This window comes from Paralichthys olivaceus, chromosome 20 (genome assembly GCF_024713975.1).
Source record: "Paralichthys olivaceus isolate ysfri-2021 chromosome 20, ASM2471397v2, whole genome shotgun sequence".
In the NCBI taxonomy this organism is placed as follows: domain Eukaryota; kingdom Metazoa; phylum Chordata; class Actinopteri; order Pleuronectiformes; family Paralichthyidae; genus Paralichthys; species Paralichthys olivaceus.
The window spans coordinates 19,779,981-19,797,238 of NC_091112.1; the positions used below are offsets into that span (position 1 = coordinate 19,779,981).

The 17,258-nt window shown below is 40.1% G+C and overlaps 1 protein-coding gene across 11 annotated transcripts; it reads right to left on the reverse strand.

Moving 5' to 3' along the window:
• Nucleotides 1-1,166: 1,166 nt before the first annotated feature.
• anln (anillin, actin binding protein) lies at nt 1,167-16,740 on the reverse strand. 11 transcript variants are annotated; one of them, XM_020090753.2, is made up of 24 exons: nt 16,530-16,740; nt 14,220-14,370; nt 13,693-14,130; nt 12,865-13,187; nt 11,525-11,882; nt 11,059-11,261; nt 10,869-10,976; nt 10,641-10,755; nt 9,501-9,805; nt 9,243-9,382; nt 8,997-9,138; nt 8,674-8,809; nt 8,302-8,484; nt 7,849-7,975; nt 7,552-7,600; nt 7,249-7,302; nt 5,962-5,994; nt 5,849-5,867; nt 5,391-5,503; nt 5,061-5,114; nt 4,609-4,695; nt 4,410-4,517; nt 2,629-2,801; nt 1,167-2,540 (listed from the first exon to the last, which is right to left on the reverse strand). In XM_020090753.2, exons 1-24 carry the CDS (start codon nt 16,545-16,547, stop codon nt 2,426-2,428), a joined length of 3,552 nt encoding a protein of 1,183 aa, XP_019946312.2. In that variant the 5' UTR covers nt 16,548-16,740; the 3' UTR covers nt 1,167-2,425. The 11 variants fall into 11 exon arrangements, with proteins under 11 accessions (XP_019946312.2, XP_019946311.2, XP_069371852.1 ...); XM_020090752.2 differs by having other exon boundaries at nt 11,525-11,885; XM_069515751.1 differs by having other exon boundaries at nt 10,668-10,755; nt 16,530-16,693.
• Between the last annotated feature and the right edge of the window lie 518 nt (nt 16,741-17,258).

The window sequence follows — 17,258 nt, forward strand, 5'->3', positions numbered from 1 at the left end:
CCTTCAAGGAGGGTTGAATGAACACTTAAAAACAGTCTTCCCTATCGTCTGCAGTGAAAACGTTTCAGTGCAGGATGATGACAGAAAACGTTGAAAGACTGATCAGTAATTAGTAAACTCAGATTAATTATGGCAGAAGTACTTATGCAACCATTCAGAAATGTTTGCGCTCCTATGTTATAAGCATGTGATATATGGGACATTTTGCAATGTCCCCTTTACCTCATTTTGGTGTCTCGTGCAGGGCCTGTTCTAAACCTGCCTGTTTGCTTATGGCCTCTGGTAATACTGGTTGAACCTATCTTTCTGAAACTGCATAAGCTACTATCAGTGTTTTTGGCACTGATTTTATAGTCAGTTTTTTCATAAAAAGGAACTAAACTTATTTTTGATATTGTTCACGTGTGTGGCATATAAAATTCAAATGATTTATTTAACTGCTGTTATTTTTTCATAAATTGCATGTCAGCTGGTTCAGAGGTCCGCTAGGCAATCGACAATATTCAGACCCAATTTCCCAAACTTTCAAAATAAAAGCTCTTCAATTCCACTTGGTTAAAGACTTGCGTCAAAAAACGTTGTACTTTGTGGAAGTTAATCTATTAAGATTGCTGCCATCATCCACAACCCCCATGAATATCTGTGTCAGTCCAATATGGTGAAACACAAAAATGATGATCTGTCGGACCAGATGACAGAGCACTTTTAACTCACGGGCCACCAGTTGTCACCCACTGATGTTTATTCGAGGACATATAGAAGACAGGTTTATGCCCGCCCCCTCTGACTGCAAGGCTATGTTTGCCTGTTTATTCAAATTTTATTATCATTGAACATATTGCAAATCCCATCAAATTTGGCACTGCACTTTGTTGGACCATTAAGAATACACATGTAAAGTGTGATGCAGATAAAAGGAATTGTTCATGTGAGATGTTCCACATACAGAAAAGCCTTCGTGTCATTAGGAAGTCAATAGAGATGAGTAATCCCCTGCTAATGTTTTCTCATATAGTTTCCCAGAATCACCCTACTACAGCAGCCGGCTTACAATCACTGTTACTCTAGAAATTTCAATTGTTCACATTATGAAGTTAATAGGAAGTCATCATTTTCATTTTATAGTACATGAAAGACACCATATTTAAACACCTCAAAACCAGACCAACAATTTAGCTTGCTTTTAATATTGTTTATCCATAAGATTATTTTTAAAAAGGGAAACAGGCTCGAGTAACAGGATTGGCTTTTGTCAGAGCAGGAATTTATTGATTGATCCATATGTACCTGGCCACCTCAAGACTGACAGCCCTCTCCCACTCAACATGAAAACTTACAGAGGGTATTCAAAAACAAAGCAGTGTGGTTAAGTAAATTTGTATTCAATACCAACATGCTGATAAAACATTGTCTTTTATACCTTTATACACATTTTCACACACCTGAGGGGTCACTGAAAAGTCTGTTACATAATCTCTTTGAGCAACACGAGGAGTGGAACTCAGAAACTTAGTCTGGCTGCATTTACTTTTTTTTTTTTTACAAAAAACATGGAATAAAGTTTGAAGGCAATATATCAGAATCAATGTAGGATATGTTGGCTGATAAATAATTAACCGTAATACAGGAAACCAAAAACATTTAAGTGTATGCTAAAGAGCAGTTACAACTGTAATCTATTTTATATTCAACAAAATAGCCATTATGAAGCTTTTTAAACTGACAAATTGTTTGTTTTGGCCTTAAATTAGTGTTGGACAAGCTCAAGAGCAGAATATGTAACAGATATTAAACCCAATACAAACTTCTACACAAACACTGATAAAACAGTGGAGACAGATTGAAAGCGTGGGTATAAACGGTATCAAACATCTGTGCATGAAAATGAAGAAACACATTTAAAAGTCCTGCCACTAGTTATGTATAAAATCTAATATATAAAGTTAAACCTTAACAAAATTATTAGCAATGTTCTGTGCTGCCATGCAAGATAAAATAGAATGAAAATTCAGTGATAAAACTGTGGTGCTTCAAATTAGCATTCATCTATATTTTCAACACCTTTTATACAGAATATCAAATACGGCAATAAAACCAATTGAGTTAAAGCCACACATCATGCTACACAACACCTAGTAAGTGGCATTAACATGAAAAGCTGGTGACTCAACAATACCCAAGAAGCGAGTGTCAAATCAGTCTGTAAATGTAAAAAAATATGTTGTCAAACCCAGACACATGCACAAAATACTGCCCTGAAATGTTCCTAACATATGGCTTTATTTACTCTCCTATGAACTTGTGTTTGAGGTCCTGTAAAATATCCACAAATAAAAAATATTTTACAATCCTCATACTGTATTGCACTCAGTAATTGCATGCGTCAGTCCAAAGATGAAAGGCTGGTTGCGACAAAGTGTGGTAATCACAGAGGCCTGTAACAGGCGTCTGGCTGCCACATACGCAGATCCACCACAATCTGATTCAGCTTCTTCATCCACAGATTCCTCTCGTCCTTGGTGTCAGCACTCAGCCAGTTTCTGCAAACACAGCCAGTGGTAAGCACATGCACTGTCACGTTTAAAAACATTGTATATGAATGAGTATGTATAATTATAGGGTACTTACGTGGTGACACACATGGTATTCTTGCACTGACTGACAAGTGTCTCTTTGTCATCTTCTTTCTGTGGTCTGACTGTGATGAGCTCAAACGTGTTTGGTCTGGCACAAAACTCCCTGTTGACTGGTTCTACTCTCTTACTTGTGCAGTTAGCCAGGTTGATACGACCAATCGGATTCTGCCAAAAGAATCAGAAGAGGTCAACAGAGGGTCAAAGCAGAAACATCAGGTGTCAGGCCCTATCAGAATTTTTTGTCTCTGTATATATGATCTTTGTAATGTGTTCTTTGGCCTTATTTCTGAGGCTTAAAGAAGAAAGTGCAGTTCTCTGTACTTCTTTGTGATGAAGCGTTGCATCACTGTGCTCCAGCAGAACGGAACACAGCATCAAAAAAGCATCATGTGGATTTTGTTTCCATGGCAACAATATATTTACAACATCACCACTAGAATTGAACAGTACCATTTGTTTGAAACTGTTTTTCCCCAATGAGCACCAATCAGATTCCAGTCTTAATCAATAAAAAACTATTCAGGTATATGCTCACACAAAGTAATCTTTATACACAACAGCAAGGCTTCACAGTGACAAGTCATTATTTGACACCTGTGATGAGGAGCTCCCTCTGAGACACAAGGGTCTACCTATTGCCACTAATGTAATGTTTCTAATGTTCAGTCACTGTGAAGTCTGCCTTTTGTACATAAAGATGGTTACTCCATCTGTTAGCATATACCTGAAGGTCTTTGACCCAAATAATTTAAATATTCTGTACAGAGGAAATTATTTTATTTCATCTGTTTATACTTTTTGGTCTCAAACATGCAACACAGACAGCACTTCACAGCCTCAAACATGAAAACAAATCAGTGCACGCAGTGACCAAGATGTGGATCTTTGCCATAATCGCTGTTGTTGACAAACTAAGAGTCAAACATTTGAAAGGACTCACGTAAAAATCATCAATCATTACTGTCTGGAAGCTATTGGAGACACAGTTTGGCATAAAAAGTTGTGTGGTGCAAGTCTGAATCGCTAAAAATGGAGCATGTGTTGGCTGTGAACATAAAATATTATCGATACAAAAAGGAAGAATAGCTGGATCATATTGAATTTTGAAATGAAACGGTGTGAAAATGTTTTCATAGATTATAGTAACCAAAATTATCACATTTATCAGTATTATTGTGATATCAAATGTGCTGTAAATGTTCAGACATTCCAGATACATAAGCTATAGTAATTTCACCACGTTTTATATTGACACAATATCCGTTATCAATAAAAATGATGATATTACATATATTATTTATTTCAGGTCTACAACTTGTTATGTTGTGTTATGTTAAGTGCAGACACCGACCCCAACAAAATATCAGCGTGTGTTAAACCCATGTAATTTGGCAACCGTGGATGTTAGCATTTGTTAGCTGTGGCCAGATGTTACAGTTCTCCTGCTGTTACAGCCGCCACCTGCCTGCCGCTCCTTTTGGCCATGTTTTTACAACATATAACAAATGCTGCACTTGCTGTGCCCGCATCTTGGAGACTTGCTGACATTGGTTGATGATAGACAGTGTCAACCAAATCATCACCGCACAGTGTTTCCTCTGGGATTTTTGAGTAGCGGGGGGCAGGCCGTGGTAGTCACAGTGGTTTTAATAATAGTTTAAATTTAACTTGGAAATCATGACAGTTGGGAATTTCACTGTGGTTAATTGTGAAACCGGTAACTGGTTCATCCCTAATTGAAATCAAATGAAGAAGCACTTCACTGACAATTACCTTGCACTTTTCATCATCTGGGTAGGTCCAGTAGGAGATGTAGTATCCTGATAGGACACACCACCTCCTGTGCCAGGCTCCAAATCCACTAACATCTTCAAACATTGTCTGAGGTTTAAGAAAAGAGGGATTAACACTGATGCACAACTGGAAAGTAGCATGAGCAAACCAATGTCTAATTAATGCTCTCCATACTAACCAGGAAGCCCCTCTCCTCCACCTTTGAGCCAACTTCACACTGCATCTTGAGGTAGATGTGGCCCTCCAGGGGGCACAAGAACGGCACCTTGGATTTAAAAAAAAAAGAAAAAAGAAGCTGGATGAAAAGCTTAAACATCATTGTCACATTTCAAAAATATACTGGATAAAAGAATAAAATGCAAGATGGTTAAGACCAATGACTTAAAGCATTGCCAGCTGAGAAGTTATTCGGCTTCTTGTTTACAGTTTCGGTGCATTGTCATGTGACAGGTTTTTTCAGAGGTGTTGTAGCCAGAGAGGAAAAGCAATTTACATTCTCTGATGAGAACATATTTGTAAGCAAGTTGACAGTGTGCAGATAACGTGATGCAGTTCAGCATGGTGCTTATTATAGTGTACTCACACCACCCCACATACACAGAAAATAGCAGACAGAGAACAAGTAGTAACCTTGGTATGAAACATGTCACTGAGTAGTTCTCTTTCACATCCTTCATATTTGATCTAGAAGACAGATATCAGGGCAGGTGAAAGCATGCAAAGATAGAAGGTACCGTTCTATGAGAACAAATAGGGTTACTGAGAATCCCTGTAAAGCCAGCACACAGATATACTGTGTGAGCCATTTGTTGGTATCATACACACAGCATGAATAAAGGACTTTGAGACAAAGGCCAGCCATATATGAAATGCAGGTCAAAGAAAAGAACTAAGTGCTCTGATGGGTGAATGTGAAAAGACATCACAAGAATCTTAAAATGACATTAATGGATTTTATACCTTCTCCAAAGGAAATTTGATTTTTCCAATTGACGACAGAGTGAGCTTGTGTGACCCAACGAGGACGAAGTTACTGGTGCGAACAGCGTTGGGGCCTCCGGGACTTGCCAAAACTACAAAAAGAAAGGTTACAACCACACATGAAGCTTACACTAAACCATTTTACATGTCACGGTTAGTTTTCCTGTTCTAAGGAGAAATGTGATGTCAGAATTTAAAGTCATCTGACGGAATAGTTCCAGGTGATCAGGTTATAACCAATATGGAAAATTTAGGATTGAGAAGTTACAACAATTCTCACTTTAGACTTGTCTATTGTGAATCTCTTAACTCAACTGAAGTGCCTCACTAAAATTATTTAAAAAGCATACCATGGCTCCTGAAGATTTTTATGAAACGCATTTTACTCAATAGTACAAACATTTGTTAAGACGGGTTTTAGAAGTATTTTGACTTGCCTGGTGTCTGCACACTTTTCTGCAAAGCAAAAGATAAAAAGGGACAAATTTAGTTGGAATCACAATTCATCTTGAAATTGTTGGGCAGCAGGCGAACAGATTTAAAATCTTACCGTGATGCCGAGGAGTCTCTTTGGAGTGATAGCCTAGAAAGATAAAATTAAAAAAATTAATATATGTGGCTGTAATGTGACGATTGGACTGACAGTTGGATGCATCTATCTAGAAAGTTTATATTATTTTTCACCACCTGAAGCTGTGAAGAATATACTGAACAAAAATATAAATGCAGCACTATTGTTTTTCATGTTTTCTAAGCACAGACTAATTTATCTCTGATTAATCAGTTTTTCTTTACAACAGTGCTATTAAAATGGTGTACATATTGCGTAGGTCTGCCGCAGAATCATCACAAAAAAAAAAAAAACCCGACAAGAAGTTGAATGTATTTAAATGTCACGATGCAACAAATGTTGATAACTGCAGTCAGGGTGCTGAACATGGAATTATACACCAAAGCAGCGTCTGAAGAACTGAGCGTCCATCATTCAACCTTCTGAGGAGGCGTTTCAAAGAGTTTGGTTGCAGTGCGAACTGTCCGCATGCTCGCTAAGCACATGTCACCTTGCCTGCACAAGATCTGTACCAAACATTGCATCGTGATATCAAACCACTCAGCCCCCCCTTCTTGTTTAACACATGTAAAATATCTTAATTGCTGTGTTTATATTTTTACTTGGTTTAATAATTCTAATCATTTGGCAGTGATGACATTTTGACATACAGTGCACACCCACCAATAGCCAAGTTTATGCTTCTAGGTCAAGTCGACGCCGTGACGCAGTCGTTGAGCATTCGAAGTTCTGCTTCGAGGGAACGCGTTGCTCTGCAATTCACCGCCATGCCGCTAGGGGGGTGTGGCTGTGTGTTTGTGTGGTTATAGCCGAATCATCGGTTTTTCTTCTGTAAAGTGAACAACAGTAAACAATGGCGACCGAGGTGGAGCAGCTGTATTAGTTGTTGGAGCTCATCAATATTGAAGAACAAATGCTTATATTGCAAATGTTGAAGCGCAAGAAAAAAAAAAAAAAAGCAACTGCCAGAACTTACGTTCTGAGCGGACCAATCACAGCGCTTGCGGTCAACGCGACGCGTAGTTAGGATTTTTTGGAGGTGCACGTCAGACTACGGTGTAGGGGTCCGCGTCGATGGCGGATGCGACGCAGAAGCATAAACTAGGCTTAAGTGAGCGATCTGACACAGAAACTATTCATACCGACATACACAAATCATGTGCTTCATGAGCGCGTCTCCAGATTTTCTGCACACACACAATTTAAAAATGTTCCATCAGACTGACAATGTACCACAGTGTGTTAAAAAAAACAAAGTGGATTTACCTTTGATTTGCTGGGTTTCTTCTTCTTGTCACTGCAGACGTCACGTTTCTGCACCTGAAGGTGACAGTAATTAAATAACAGTCCAATGAAGAAGCATTCATTTTGGTATCCCGAATATATTTTACATGGCAGAAATATAAAAATAAACAAAAAATTCAAGCATTCAAGCACTTATGACCCAGCAAAGATGTCAACATTGAGACAAGTTGAAACAAAATCTCATATATTAGGTTTTAAATGAGACACACTGTGCACTTTTTTGGGGTTTTGCCTGGAGCTAAAGTCAGTATTAAAATTACTTACTAGGCAATAGACCTGAATATCAATGACAAAGTCACTGGAGACATCAGATCTGAAAGTGAAGAGGGAGAGTGGTATTTTCAGTCAATATTCAACAATCATGTTCAATATCATCATATTATGTGCAGCAGCGTAGGGTTTGATTAGAATGTGCATAAGAAAGGAGAACATCATATAAAATGTGATGAAATCTTCATCTAAGTTACAAGTATAAACAAACACAATGTGCTTAAATTGATTGATAATGTTAATTATAATCTGTCATGTCTATATTAAACATGGCCGGAGTGTTTGACTTGCATGGTGAACTTTGTAGGGAAGGTGAGGGTGTCTCCACTGAGGCCACGATGTGTGCTGGCCAACGGAGTGGCCACATTGTTCTCGGCTCCAGCCCGAATCATGATGAAGAAGGAATGTTTGGTTGACTCTAAAATAATCAAAAGAGAGAATCATATCAATTAAGAGCAATACAATAAATACACAATAATGTTTCAATAATTTTCAGTTTGATTATTTGTTTAACAGATAGGGGGGGGCGGGTAATCTAATGTTTGAAATCAAAATATACAGACTGTATGAACAAGATTCAAATAAGAGAGGTTGGAGTGTAGTTACGTTATTTCTAATGCTAAAATCTACACCAGTCCTTTAAATCCAACATTTAAGACATGGCAAGAAGACGAAAAAGGTGATGTTATGTTAAAAGGTGATACCAATGCAACATGTTGAACTGCGTGTTTTGAATTGGTGTACCTGGCTTGTTGGCAATGGAGCAAACAAAGTCTGCCTTAAGAGGCAGACGCAATTCCTGCAGGGTGATGGAGCCTCTGGAGGCAGACATGTTGGTGGATTCTGGGGCCGCAGGAGTCTTTTTCTGCCCCGCTGCACCTCCTTTCAGACGGTCCAGCTCTGTCTTCAGCGCTTCCCTCCTCTCCACTGAGTCAAAAGGTATTAAAGTCAGCAACAAGGCAGGTGTCCTGTTTTGTGGTGCATTCATCTGTCTATCTGTCTATCTATCTATCTATGTATCATCTGGTCTAGATTTTCCAGGATGTATGGGAACCCTGTATATTTTATTGTGCCTACTATTCGTTGCTTTTTCATCTGTTGTGTGGATGAACTCACTTGCCACCAGCACCAGCCTCTCTGCCTCAGCCTCCACCTGGGATCCTTTTCCGTGCTCCTCATCTGTGCAGCAGTTGAGTGCTTGACTGGCCTGATGAATAACTGTCTGCTGCAGGTTCATCTCATTCGTCAAAATCTACAGACACGTAAAAACATAGTGATTATCTATCACACAGAGACCAAGAGCAAAGAAGGAGGATCTATTTAAAAACATGTTTCTGAAATACTCTACAGCTAGAGAGTTATTTTTTCCCCATGCACAAAAAATCGATCATAACTGCATGGCATTTTTTGAATGAAAGGTGACAGTATTTACTCCAAACCTTTATTTTCTGTTTGACACTGAAGGGAGCAGAACCTCTGGGTTCTTCTGCTCTGTGAGAAACATCCTCTTTTCTCACAATGACCTGCTTCATATGTGGTCTCTCTGTCTCCTTTACTCTGGTGGACCTGTACGCACTGATGCTAAAGCAAACAAAAACAGATTCACGTATTAAGAATCAAATGTACTGTAACAACAAGAAACGGCAACTTAAATATGCATCTGAGTAATCTGTGGGAGAATTCACCTATATGGTAGTTTGTGGTCTTCATCTGGGGCCTCCACACTATCTGAGGAGCCAGGCCGTATATTAGCCCTCTGAAACTTGCTAGGTTTGGAGTCACTCTCTGGAGACTTCACAATGAATGAACTGGCTGGAGTTGACGTCTGCACAAAGACCATATTATATTGTAAACATTTGCCTTCCACAAAAAAAGCTGTGAAAAGTGACAGTAAATCTTTCATCACCATATCTGTGGCAGTCAGATGTGGTGTTGGGACTTACCATCATTTTCCTCTCTGGACTCCTCACCACGGCAGCCACCGTCTCTGCCAGTGGGGTGAGGAGGGACATGGAGGAGATATTCAAAGCGTCTTCTTCGTCGTCCTCGTCGTCCTCACTCTGCTCCAGAACTCCATCAAACAGATCATTGATAACTGCAGAGTTGATGGACTGGTCCACGTTCATCTCTATCTCCGTGACCACCTCCTCATTTTCTGGTGTTTCATCAGTTGCTTTCTCTTCCGTATAACCAATCCTCAGAGGGCTGGATGTCAGTGCTGGAGGTGAGACCGCCAACACAGGACCTGCTGTTTGACAGTTTGTTACCCACTTGTAAAAGGCATCTACACATATCTACACATTCTCCAAAAGGCTGTTACATTAAAAGCTAAACATAGTAAGTGAGTAACAAAAATAATTGCAATTTTTTTCCTGCTGAAAAACCAAGTAGAATTTCTGAGATCAAGGTTTTAAAGTTGTTTATCAGCTACATGAGCCTGCATTTTCGGAGAAAAGAAAATGTGTATTTTTTAAAGGGTTGTGTATTTGCAACACTCAGAAATATATATAATAAAAACTGCATTTGAATCTTCACCCTTGTCACAGTGCTATGCTAGATCTGTATTTTTCTACTTGAAGAAAGGAGATTGTGTTAGAGTCTGATGAAGCTATGAATAGCTAATAAATAAACTGAGATTATGTTGTAAAGACGAACCCTCCGGGAGAAAGATAGCTGGAGTTGTTAGCTGCAACTGAGCATAAGTTAGATTGACCCGGAGACAGAAAGTCTATGGAGCCAAATCAGGGCCAATTTTTTTATTGCTTTGAAAAATAACTGTAATTGACAGACATATTTTACTGTCATCCCTGATTCCAAAAACCTCTCAGCTGATGCAGTCCCCCCCCATACCAGATCATGACCAAACATTTTATGAACCTGAAAAAATGGGATTTGAAACTGAAGAAAAGTAGGTTCTGCATGTGAAAATATAAAATATGCATTTTTAACTTTCAGCTTTTTATTTATTTTTCAGCTGGCACTGATTTGGCTCTATAAAAGCCTAATGAATAAGTAAAGGCTTCTGCTACATGACCATCAATATTAAAACTGTAAAATCATCAATCTGAAATATCACAAAGTACCTGCAGGAGTGCGTGTGGTGGGCGCACCTGGTGTCTTGGTAGAGATGGATGGTGTGAATTCATCCTGTGGCTCACATGGGGCCACTTCACTCTCCACTGGTGTGACAACCTGTTCCTAAGAAGCATGTTACAAATTAAAATTTTGTAGTTGTATGTGATATGAAAAGGAAAATGGAAAAACAGAACAACTTTGTCTTTTCTCTGTCAGATACAAGTTTTTCAGCCCACCTTAATATCTGTGTTCATCTTGGTTTCTGTTGCTTCATCTTTGTTCTTCCACATGTTGTTTCCCTTCTGGAAGCGACTGCGAATCTTAGCCAGCTCAGATTCGCGCTCCTGAAAAGTAGGGAATTTTTTAAAATCTCTTTTTGTTTTCATGATGTTAAACATGTTTAGAACAATAAGACGATTAACCCACCATCCTCTGTTTCTGGGTGAGATCAGCAGTGGTTGTGTTTGCAGCCTGGGCAGCTTTGAGTCTCTCCTGTACCAGTCTGGTGTTTGGTGTGACTGAAGGAGTTACAGTGGGAGTCTTGGTCTGGATAGTGCCCCCTACTGGAGAACTCGGGTTGTTACGCTCCTGGCACCTCTCTCCAAAGCGCTCCAGGAAAGATTTTACAACTATAGGAAATGAAAAGCAGCATTTTTTTTTAAATCACACATGCAGAGGAAGCTTATCCAAACAGCAATAATTTAATTCAATTTTATTTGTATAGTGCCAAATCACAGCATATGTAATCTGCAGGCACTTTACATGAAAAGTTCTGAATATCATAAATGCAAGGTCTCCTATAAATACAAGATTTAGGATTAAAATTCTCCCTACAAACAGCATAGATCAAATCTGCCCTTGACTAATAATCCTTGGATGATTTGAACCTCACCAGGACCTCCAGCATTGGTCTTTTCCTGGGGGACAGAGGGGCCGACAATGGCAGGCTTGGCACGGAGCTCTGGCTTTTGGGGGCTGGCAGTGAGGTTGAGGCCCCTGGAAGGGACCTGACTCTTCAGGGGGCTTGAGGGCACAGATGCTGTGGAGGAGGGGCCGGCCTTCTGGGGACTGGACGGGAAGGCCATGCCGTGGTTGTAGCTCTTCTGAGGACTAGACATGGAGGTCATACCCTGGTTGGAACTCTTTTGAGGACTGGTCACTGACTGGAGTACTGGTCTGGCAGCAGGGACGTCATCTTTCTGAGGGCTTGGGGGAAACACTCGGTTCGGCTTGACAGGAGAATACACATCCTGCTGGGAAAAAAAAACATTTAACAGTCAGGTCTCTATTACATATAACAACAAATGTTTTACATATGTAGTAGACTAACAGGATATTCAGACAGAAAACAATGGGCTGCTCTGGTGCTGGGCAGTATGAATTCAGGTATCAGTGAGACAGTGGACGACACACAGGAAAAAAAAAAGTGTTTGAAGGCTCATTAACATTGCACGCAGTGAGACTTTATACAATAATTCTATAATCAAATACTATCTCTTATTAAGGTAAACTGTAGTATAGCACATTTTATTCCAAGATTCAAGTTATCTACTTAGAATACGTGTTTGCATGTATTTGATTGTGTGTTGTCAAATGATGATATTACATTCAGGTAAATATTAAATCAGGTTCAGCTGTTTTGGTCAGAAGATTTAAGTGTAGTGTAGTGGCCCACTTGTGAACAGGATGTACCTTATACTAATCACTATACCAATTATACTTCACTGTTAATATCAAACAATTTTTCACAAGTTTTTCTCAAATCTCTACAACACATCTACTGTTAGCAAGTTTAGCATGTTCACACAAGAAAATCCCAACGAATATTGTCAATACTCAATTATTTCAATATACATACTCAGTGAGTAGGCTAAATCATATTTTACAATATTCTAGTTCTATGCAGTGCACAAAGAAAAACCCTTTGTCATGATTCATTGTCCATGCAATGTTACGCGGAAGAGACGCAGTAAATGCCAGAGCTTCCTTGCACTTGTAGAGGACATGCGGCTGTGGTGGGAGGGAGGTCAGATGGCAAATGTAAAATCTGAATAGCATCATGGGGGGAAAGGAGAAGGGGAGGAAGACTTTCATGCAAATCTTAAGAGTTTATGTGATTTCATATCTCACTGCAGGGTCCCAGACACTGTCCCATCCTGGATCACACATCTGAATTGATGCTCTAAAAGAAACAATTATGATAAAGAATGAGATGATGCCAGATCAACCCACCTGATTATAGCTGGATGTAGACTTGCTGCTTGCAGCTGAATAGCCTTTAGCTACACTTGGCTTTGGGCTTGCAGCCACTGTGGCATCTCTGACAGCTGACTTGGGAACAGCTTTGCCCGGCTTTTCTTCTGTATTCTCTTTGGTGATGTTAGCATGGCTTAGGTCATCTTCCCAGGATCCAATGGTGGCAGCGAGATTGGCCAATCTGCCTTTCCTCCCTACTGGAGTTCCTGTAGACACGGATGGGACGGCAGCTGGTTGGACTTCTGCTGGTCTCTTCAGCAGGGAAAGAGGAGTAGAGTCTGGAAGTGGATCAGAGGTGCCTGAAAAGTAAAAATATGCTCCATTTAGACAATGACAAATTCTAACAGATGATTGGCAAAATAGACATAATCAACTAGAATTCACCAACTTTGCGTTACTGATGCATCAAGTTAACAGCACCCAGTCCAGTGAATCACAAAAACCAATGTTTTTCTTTTCATACATTGGAGCCATTTCTTTCTTTGACACTTCATAATTGCTGGGTGCTCCAACAATGATAGCCCCACTGAATACAGACAGGTTAACTAACTCAAATTTTATTTAGATTTTTTTTTTTTACTTTTATATAAGTGAACCAGAGGACAAGTCGACAATATTTCACTGAGAGAGTTTAAAAGTTAAAAGTTTAAAGGTGTTGTCTGCTGGTAGTTACAGCAAATGGTATCATGAGTGTTTTGTTATTCAGATCATATATTTTAATACTGACCACTGCATTTTAGTTATTTTATCTAAGGTGAACAAATCAAACAAAATCATCTTAAGCAGCACATAAAATATTCTTACTATTGCCATCCCAACACTTTCTTTGCTCAGCTAGCCTCTGTAGACGTGACTTCATGCCAGCAGCACATGGACCTGAATCTTCCACCAGGTTCTCCTTGGAACTCTGGGGGGCCGGACTAGCAGCTACCATCTCTGTCTTTTTGTCACTCTGATTATGAGAGGCGGTGGTGACGGCCATCTTCTCTGGCTCTGGCTGTACAGTTTTCAGCTGCCCTGGCTGAGACTGAACATCAGGTCGGGTAGCAGTCCTTTCCAGGGAGGAGGATTGTCTGCAGCCTGGCATGACTGGAGGTTTCTTGTCTGTGGGAGGATCTGACACCATCTGAGCCACAGGTCGCATCATCGTCGGCTCTTGGTTCTCCTCACCAGCTGCAGGCTGGACATATTCCCCTGAACACAGGCGCTTTGAGGGAGACGGCTTGCTGGATGCCTGTGGAGCTGGAAGACATGGTGGAGAAATATGAACAAAGAACGAAAACAAAAAGGGCATGTCTCAGACCATAGAAAGACGATAAACATTGTCATACCTTTATCAGTGACTGGCTCACTGATCACACTGTTGGAGTCTGCTAATGGCTCTCTGGGCCTTTTTACTATCGGTCTGTTTGCTGCATTTGGTCTATCTGCCATTTTCTTCTGGAGGTTTTCTCTGCGAGCCCGAGTCCGCTCCAAAAGTTTCTGTTTGAACAAAAGTTTAATTGTTACTCCAAATGCAGAATTTTACTGTATCAAAAACACCAAAGGCTCAAAACTTACCAAAAAATTCATAGTCTGCACATAAACCATTAAAATACACAAATAGACTCCTTATAGAAGGACTACTGAATTGGATTGCATTAAATGTTTTCATATATCCACATATAGAGCAGAAATGTTATCAAACCATGGGGTTTCCCTCACAGTCTGCAGTGCATTCTCGCTCTTTAGGAATGCTCCCATAGCAAGTGAAATGGTAGAGTAATTCAGAGTAACTGCTCTTCTTCTGCGTATTAATAAAGTATTTCTGATTCATAAACAGCCAAATGTGAAAAGCAGTAATTTGTGAGTGCTCATGAAAATTAAATTGCTGGAGGCTGTTGTTCAAGTCCTTGAAGCAACAGTTCATCACTTTGCAAAATGTAAGCAGCTCGTAACCACTCTAATGGCTGTGTTAAAGCTGGTTTTGTACGTAATGAGCAACTTTGAGAGCAGTCATGGTTCAATGTGGAATTCTCTCACCAATATCAGTGCAAAACTAATGTCTTGAACTTTATTACCCACATACAGAGTATTAAACATTTTTATTTATTTTATTTAAGATTATTAATAAATTAATTTGTAGTGACACTGGGCTATTCACACCTGCAGAAGTTTTTTTTCGTGGAAACAGGGCGGCTTCTAAATCTCGCTAATTTGGGGGCTACGCATTTAGTAGAGCCTGGCGAGAACATCAGCATTAGTACACATCCAAAATGAAAAACATTTTTATCCAGACCATAATGTGGGAAAAGTCACGGGGTATATCACATAGTTTGTCCAGTAATGCAGTTTACAATGCTGTCAATACCATCTACAGCACATGCAGCAGCGTTGAGTCAAGCAGTGTCGTCACACCTCACAATCAGCTGCTAAATACTTAATGAAATCAAGGCTGCAAATTAACAACAACCCCATTATTTTGCCTTTTACAACTATAACAAAGTGTGTATAAATATATGTATAGACACACACAAAGCAGTATCATCAGTCCCTAGAAATCTAGTAGTGTGTGTGGTGGGCAATTATTTTTGGTCCATTAAATCAAAATTCACCCATTGACACTTCAATGGCTCCTTTATCGACATCTTATACATACATAGGCATTAGTGTATGGATTGCATAAACAAAACTTATCCTCAAAACAGTTTGTGATCCAACAACTGCTTGTGCTTTTGGCTCATTCATAGTTAGTGACTGACTAAGACTTCTTTATGAACAGTCCTTCTCCACCAGAGATGAAAAGGCCTCTGTTCGCCTGCCCTCTTTTTTTCCATGAGTGACATTCCCTTCGTCTGGCCTCAGACACAGCCTTTCACAGTCTGATTTACTGTGCCAGACTCTTCACTTTGCAAGCACCGACACATTCCTGCTGCTGCACTGCGCCGCCCATAAACTGACTCCAGGCACACTGTGGAAAACCTGATGTCACATTATGCTGCATTCCTCAGGAATGAGCCACTCCTGCTTGTGGTTCCTGGATTTGAAATTTCGAACGGTACTGGCCAGGACACATGACTAACAGACAGCAATGGTTATCAGATTTCATTCCAAGGTTTAGCCTAAAGAGTCCAAGAGTTCTGCTGAGAGTTGGATGCTTCCCAGTGCTGACACATTCCAACACCATATAAGGAGACAGTCATCATTAAAATAACGTTGGCTGTCGTATGTGTTGTGGAATGGACTGATGTGTTGAATGGATATTGATTACATAAAACTACCTAAATAACCAGTCAATCAGCAGTTTGTCAACATTACTTACCAAATGTTCAAAACTACACCAACTGTCTTAAGAGGCTTGGGGCGTCTTAGTTGTCATTTTAAATAGATTTGTGGCTGCTAACGATGGACAAGACAAAGAAACAACACGTGCCACGCTTTCGTTTGCATTATTTCCAGGCATTACAATGAAATCCTGCGTGGTAGCGTTAGCGCACGTTTGAATGCTACCGAAAACAAAAACGTCGTCTTCCGTCGTAAATATCACGCGTCTCATAACAAATGCACGTTACGTTATTTGTTAGCATTAGCAGGTGACATTGACGCAGCCATTTCGACTCTGTGAACTCTGAGTAAACGCTCAAGTTAGCTCACTGACTCACCTCAGTAAAAGGATCCATTTTGGAAAGATGTATCCTGTGTCGAGCGGGAGTTCAACCGCGCTGTGTTTCCCAAGTCTCGTCCACCTCTATGTGTGCACACAGGCCGAGCTGAAGCGACTCTCAGCTCCTCTTCCCTCGGTTCCTCTTCTCTTCTCTCGCACAAAACAACATCTGTTCAAATTTCAAATTTCAGCGCTGCGCCTACTGCGCAGACTCCGGCCGTTGAGCGAGACGCTCGAGGACCAATCAGAATCGGCGAGCCAAGCTTCGCTCTCCCGTCAGCCAATCACAGCCGTGGATGTGGCGTGCGAAAGGAAGACGTCAGTTTACAACACTTCCTCCTGTCACGTGAGTGTCGTGCTGAAAACCAACAGCTTCAATGGAGGCTCAGTTGGTCAGATTATTATCTTATTATCGTATAACCCGTGATGTCGATTTAAACCAGAAACAAAAAACTCGAACCCCAGGGTGTTTTAGTTTTACACAAAAAGGAAAAAACACAGTTGTTCTTAGGATTTTGTCAAAATCAAAAGCCAAGAAACAAAAAAATACAAAATTCATAAAACGGCCGCAGACTAGATAGTATCAAATCAAATCAAATTTTATTTGTACAGCCCAAATTCACAAAACACATTTTGCCTCAGAGGGCTTTACAATCTGTACAGGTAGTGACACCCTCTGTCCTTAGACTCTCGGTTCGAGTGAGGAAAAACTTGCCCACAAAAAACA